The sequence below is a fragment of the Prunus dulcis genome, unplaced genomic scaffold (assembly GCF_902201215.1).
Source record: "Prunus dulcis unplaced genomic scaffold, ALMONDv2, whole genome shotgun sequence".
In the NCBI taxonomy this organism is placed as follows: Eukaryota; Viridiplantae; Streptophyta; class Magnoliopsida; order Rosales; family Rosaceae; genus Prunus; species Prunus dulcis.
In genome coordinates this window covers 1-6,772 of record NW_023010604.1, presented here as the reverse complement: position 1 = coordinate 6,772, position 6,772 = coordinate 1, and the positions used below count along the sequence as shown (strand labels likewise).

The 6,772-nt window shown below is 35.9% G+C and overlaps 1 protein-coding gene across 2 annotated transcripts; it reads left to right on the top strand.

Moving 5' to 3' along the window:
- The first annotated feature begins 1,704 nt into the window (after nt 1-1,704).
- LOC117613764 (putative pentatricopeptide repeat-containing protein At1g12700, mitochondrial) lies at nt 1,705-4,520 on the top strand. 2 transcript variants are annotated; one of them, XR_004583793.1, is made up of 2 exons: nt 1,705-3,850; nt 3,947-4,520. XR_004583793.1 is itself a non-coding variant. In XM_034342336.1 (1 exon), the coding sequence occupies exon 1, from the start codon at nt 1,894-1,896 to the stop codon at nt 3,721-3,723; it is 1,830 nt and encodes a 609-aa protein (XP_034198227.1). In that variant the 5' UTR covers nt 1,705-1,893; the 3' UTR covers nt 3,724-3,991. The 2 variants fall into 2 exon arrangements, 1 of the variants encoding a protein (XP_034198227.1); XM_034342336.1 differs by having other exon boundaries at nt 1,705-3,991.
- Nucleotides 4,521-6,772: the final 2,252 nt, after the last annotated feature.

Here is a 6,772-nt window from a genome sequence, read left to right as displayed (position 1 = left end):
ACTTCTGGCATCTCATTTAATTGCTCATCCATGAGTTTAAGGAACTGCAAGTTCCCTTTTGTATATAGTGACGGTTTACCCAAAATGGTTAATATTTATGCATACGTCACTATTCATGTGAATAGTACTATTCATCAAGTCATGAATACATATCTATTTATATATGCAGTACATTTGCCAGTACAATTAATATTCATGTGTACGGCACTTTTAACCAATACGGTACTGTTACATCATCAAGGAACTCTAGGTCCTTATTTACATGTCAAGGATCAAGGATCTTCAAGTCCGATCTCTTGTTTACATGTATAGTACCGGAGAGACTGCCAGCTCTCATATCAATATCATCATCAAGGATCTTCAAGTCCTGATGTAATTGTATGATGAGGATCAAGGAACTTCTGGTCCTGATCTGCATACTGTAAAAACTCATCATACAGCACAATTAATCCATAAAATAAATTGCTAGTAAATAAATTACTGGTATGGACGATAAAACCGCACCATACTTTAAATAAAATTAAATGTGCGGTAAAGTAAATTCATAAATTAAATTGCTTGCTGTATGGACGTTAATCCCGCCCCATACCTTAAATAAAATTAAATGTGCGGTAAAGTAAATTCATAAAGTATGAGGGTTAATTCCACATCATACTTTAAATAAAATTAAATGTGCGGTAAAGTAAATTCATAAAGTATGAGGGTTAATTCCACATCATACTTTAAGAAAAAGTAAATTTGCGATAAAGTAAACGTGCTTGTATGGGCACTAATTCTGCTCCATACATTTAAATAAAAGTAAAGGCGTGGACGATAAACCCGCACCACCCTTTTAAATAGATAGTGTTGTATGGGTAATAAACCTACACCATACAATAAATAAAATAAATGTGGGGATAAAAACCACCACTAAAAATATAGAGAAATAATAAAATAATAGAAAAATTAAGAGGCATAGAGCTTATCCTTACAGTTGGTTTGCTCGTATATCTCTCTAGCAGACCACAACTTCTCCACTACTTTTCTTCCTTACATCAACATAATGGTTAGTAGTATAGATAATAGTGCAACACAAAAATTATACCTGAGAGCTTCTCGTGCTGATAACGTGTTATAAAATGAACGGGGATATGAGCGAATATTGAACTGCACGTAAAGTAGATGAGACACAGCATTTAACGAGGTTCGGCTATGCCTACGTCCTAGGAGAGCAGCAACAGTAACCTTTCATTCATAACATAATATGGCTACAACTCTAGTGTTTACAATATGTATGCTCACCTAATTTTCTCTCTAGGAGAATTTCTCTTTGCTCTCTTTCTCTTCACACACTCACCCTCTTTCTTCCTTCCCTTCATCTTTTCTCATTTCATCTTACATTACAAGCAAATAGAATGCCTATTTATAGGCAAAGCAAATGGCTTGGTTTGGTGGGTGTGTGATTTGGTTTGGTGGGTGTGTGATTTGGTTTGGTGGGTGTGTGATTTGGTTTGGTAGGTATGTGGTTTGGTTTGATGGGTGTGTGGTTTGATTTGGTGTTGAATGTTAGAGCATGTGGGCTTCATCCACTCTTCTTTCTTTACAACATGTTGGTTTTTTTTTTTTTTTGTTGTAACAAGTCATTGGTAACAATTAACCCACTGAAATAATTTTGTTTGTAAAAATGACGGAAAAAAAAAAGAAGAAAAGCCCTACCCTTTCCCGACATAGCATTGTTCTCGAAGTTGTTGCCTAAATGCAATTAGAAAGGAAATCTAATTCGAAACTCATCGAAACAAAGTTTTTGTCGACTGGATCATCATCCACGCACTTGAGAGCTCCGCCGCTCCCTTTCGAGATTTGGTCTCGCTTCCCAAATGTTGAAGGTTGGCTGAGACTCACTGACTCACTGAGATGCTGAAGATGATGATGCGGAATATAGCTGCTGCTTCTTTTTATTGCAGCAGTCGGAGATGGAGAGGTATGCCTTGTCTTCACTCTAACTCCACTCTTGTTGTTTTAGACAACAATTACTTTGCTTTCTTTCACTCTCAACCTTCGAAACCAATCAAATCTACAAGAACCAAACTAGCCCAGCCAGTGAGAGACTCACCCAAAATCACAAATGTTGAGGATGCTTTCAATGTGTTTGATAAAATGCTCCAAATGCGTCCTCGGCCTTCAGTTGTTCTTTTCACTCAAATATTGGGTCAAGTTGCAAAATTGAAACATTACTCAGCCGCCATCTCATTGTATAACCAAATGGGTGTGTCGAGAATTGGACATGATGTTTATATCCTAACCATTGTCATTAATTGTTATTGTCATTTGAACCAAATGGGGTTCGGTTTATCTGTATTGGGAAAATTCTTCAAACTTGGTCTTGAACCAAATGTCTTTACCTTCACCACTGTGATCAACGGCTTTCTTCTTGAGAATAGAGTGGTTCAGGCAGTAGAACTTTTCAATAAAATGATCAAGGCAGGTAATTGTCAGCCTGATGTCTTTACTTTCAGCACACTAATAAAGGGCTTTTGCATGAGGGGTGACAACCGTGCAGCTATTCAATTGCTCAGGAAGATGGAGGAAGGGGTTTGCAAGCCTGACCTAGTTGTCTATAACACAATCATCGACAGTCTTTGTAAGGATACACTAGTTGATGATGCATTAAACCTCTTCTCAGAAATGATGTGCAAGGGTATTTCCCCAAATGTCATTACCTATACATCCTTGATTAATGGAGTTTGCAAATTAGGCGAGTGGAAAGAAGCTACAAGGTTGTTGAATGAAATGGTGAGTAAAAATATCTTTCCAGATGTGTTCACGTTCAATGTCTTGGTAGACACACTTTGTAAGGAGGGAATGGTCGTGGAAGCAGAAGGCGTGGTTGAGATGATGATTCAAAGAGATATTGATCCTGATACAGTTACGTACAATTCACTCATGGATGGTTACTGTTTGCGAGGAGAAATAGGCAAGGCACAAAATGTTTTTGAACTAATGCTTAGCAAGGGCTTGATGGTTAATGTTGTTTGTTACAACACGTTGATAAATGGATATTGTAAGCTTAAAAAAATAGATGAGGCCATGATGCTTTTTCTGGATATGTCTCATAAGGGACTAGTTGCAAATACCGTTACCTATAACACTCTTCTGGATGGTTTTGGCAAAGCAGGTAGAATACAGGATACACAAAAGTTGTTCTCTGAGATGCAAGCTTGTGGCCAACTTCCAAATGTTCGAACTTATTCTATTTTACTGGATGGCCTGTGTACAAACCGACAACTTTCTAGGGCAATGCAATTGTTTGGAGAGATGGAAGCGAAGAAGTTGGATATTGATATTGTGATTTACAATATTCTTATTGAAGGTTTGTGCATAGCTGGAAAAATTGAATCTGCAAGGGATCTCTTTTGTGGTTTATCATCAAAAGGACTTCGACCTGATGTGAAGACATACACTATAATGATTAATGGACTCTGTATCGCGGGCCTAACAAGTGAAGCAGAAAAGTTTCTTATCCAAATGGAAGAGAAAGGCTGTTTTCCTGATGGTTGCACCTATAACACAATTATCCGAGGGTTCATCCATAATAAACAGACATCAAGGGCGATGGTACTTATTCGAACAATGGTAGAGAAGGGTTTTTCTGCAGATGCATCAACAATGGAGTTGATAGTTAATTTACTGTCGAAAGAGGAAGTGGATCCTGCTTTGTTGCCTTTGATAAAAAAATCACTGTGAAATTAATATGCATTTGTGGACAATGAAATTTGGAACTGCTGCACCTTCAACGACCATAAAGGTATTACAGTGGTTGAGCGTATGGCAGGAGGTGAAAAGGCCTTCTCACTTGCATCCTTAATCTCTGGTATTAATTCTGTTTAATTGGCTATGTCTTTTGAACTTTTCCCTTAATCCATGATGATTTATTAACTTTGTATTCCTATCACTTGGCATCTTGCAGTATATAGAAGGCCAAATATATAAATTTAGGTGTGCCTTCTCGTGACTCTCCTAGCTTGAAAATGTTTCTATAGATAACGTGGCTACTGTTTTGGGTTTCAGAAACTTTGACAAAACATAGACCATTATAGGTTAAGTCAATTGATATTGACTTCAATATTGGTTATCTACAGAGAATATTTAAAATCAAAGGTTGGTTTGTCTCACTTCCCACATAATGTATAATATATATACTAATGGCTTCTAGTTTGAGGATGAAATAATGAGCCTAAACTTTATCAATTCATTGATGTTCTGGAGAGGAGTGTGTTATTTTGGGATAGCGGCTGATAATGGTATATATATTGTTGTTCCTTGATTGAACTTGTGTTGAGTACCCATCTTTATGTTAACTAAACTAATTTTCCAAGTTAAAACTCTTTTGTTTCTTTTCTGGTTCATATATACCAGTCAAACTCTTTAGATGGTTTGCTTGGTTAGAAGTTGGAACTAGTTAGCCATGATGGAAAATACTAGCCCCAATGCCAGGATTGGGATTGGAAGGGAAGGGATAATTTTTACAAAGTGATTTTTGAATGTAGTGAATTATGTATTTTCTATCAAAAAGAAAATTACATGCTTCAATTTGCAGCTAGTTTGTTTTCTTTTCATATTTCCAGCCATACAGTAAGTAAACCTCATGTGTGTTTGTAAAGGCCTATATTTGTACAACGTGTAATTTTGGCATTGGTTTAGGACAACTGTCATTTTTGTGTTTGATGGTGCAATTGCAGTTATTGTGAATGAGTTTTAAGTGAAATAATAAAATTTAAAAGCATTTAATAATAGTTTTGTAATTTTGAGGTTTTTTGGTTGTGTGATTGTAAAATTACATCCTATTTTTTAGACATTGGCCTTATGTAAATTAGGTAAAATTATATTCTTATTTTACATTTTAGGCATTGGCATATAACGCCTCGCCTTTCAAAACATTGGTTAATAGGACCACATTAATTAATAATGCAAGGGACTTTGCAAATTCAATGGCAAAGCGTATGACCTCTTATGTGGACTCAGCATGAGAAGCTCTTATGGAGCCATAGCTAAGATTCTGAGAAGAGGGAAAACACCCCTGTATTTTATCCGGCACCAGCTAGCACAGACAAAATTGGCATGCCTGGCCGGTACTTAGCCACCAGCTTCGCAGTGCTTCCTCCTCCAGTTAGGACTCAGGACTATAAAATCCCACATTGAAAACAATGGAATCATATTTCCATATCTTTTGGCAATTGAATCATCAAATTTGCATAAATCTCTTCCTAAGAGATTTATGCATGCACCAAGCTCTCAAAGCTCTTGAACACCAAGAAAACTATCGAACCAGCGTTTGGCCTCAAGCTCCCTAAGATTTTTGATAATTTTGAAGATAAACCTGTAGCATCTGGAAGTATTGCTCAAGTGCATCGATTGAGAGCTACTTTAAGGTTTAGGTACCCTGGTCAACATGTGAAGCCTCATAGTAGTTGCCATAAAGGTTAGGCATCGTGGTGTTGGTGAATCGATTAGGAAAGATGATGTTATAATCAAGCTGGTAGTAAAACTTTCGAACTGCATTCCTGCTTTAAAGTTGTGGAGATTGGATGAGAGTGTACAGCAATTTTTATCATGTCTCAAGTTGATCTTGCAAGGGAAGCTGCCCATTTGCATCCACTTGTGCATCCTGCTGTTTTGGTGGAAACTTATGAACAAGGGGAATGTTGTCTTTGTTGGTTAAAAAATAAAGATAATATGCAAGTATAAATTATAATACGTGAATTTTGTTTCTTATTGAATTTTTTCTAAAAAATACATGTAGTAAACGAGAGAAATACTTGCGTACGTGTATAATATATTATTAAATGTGAAAGTGCTAAAATCTTTATATTGGTAATAACTCCAGAAAAGTAAAAAATTAAAAGGAGACCATAGAGACTCGAGTAATGGGCTAATAGTAATGGATTGGGCTCTTGGGCTACGGGGAAGTTTAATTAGGACACCCAAACGATTTCACAAAAGACTTAATAAATAGAAATTAATTATTTTGTGGACTTTTCCTTTAATTTCTTTCATATTAAATAATAATCAAAATATAATTACTAATTAGAGTAATTCAAAAAGGCTAAAATATTCCTTAATCACATATATTAAATCAAAAAAGTAGGCCATTCAAAAATAAAAAAGTAAAGAAACTAATTTGATATTTTAAAAATTAATATATAAAAAATCTCTCTCGATGAAAGTACGTTGGCACAGGTCTGTGCCGGCGAAATTTGTGGGATTAAATTTTCTTTTAAAACAGTATAGCCGTGCGGTTATACTGTTTATGTATAATAAAAATGGATACACCCAACGCATAGGTTTGAGATGTCAAGCAAGTAAAGTTGGTACTTTATACTATTTTTAAAAAACTTAGGAAACACGAGTACAGCCATGTGGCTGTACAGTATCTAATGCTATTAAAAGATTTGTATGCATTCGAAAGGTATAGCCGTGCGGCTATATGAATAAAATATTCGTATAAATTCGAAGAGTATAGCCGTCCGGCAATATATTAAAATATTTGAATATATTCAAGGGTATAGCCGATCAGCGATACTCTTTATTTTTAAATGTGTGATTAGATTTCCTGTTTGTTTTGTCACTGCTTGATTTTCAATTCAAGTCTTTTGTAGAAAACCATTGGCTTTGGTTTCCCCTCTTCTAGCGAAACTCAGGTCTTTAGATTTGTTATATATAAGTCCTTCTTCTTGTGCGAAATGGTTTTGAGCAGCTCCCGGAAATGAGGCAGTGGGCATGAGTGTGGAACTTC

What these genes read in the sequence shown, in the direction of transcription:
- LOC117613764 (XM_034342336.1), top strand. Translation starts at nt 1,894, where the DNA reads ATGCTGAAGATGATGATGCGGAATATAGCTGCTGCTTCTTTTTATTGC.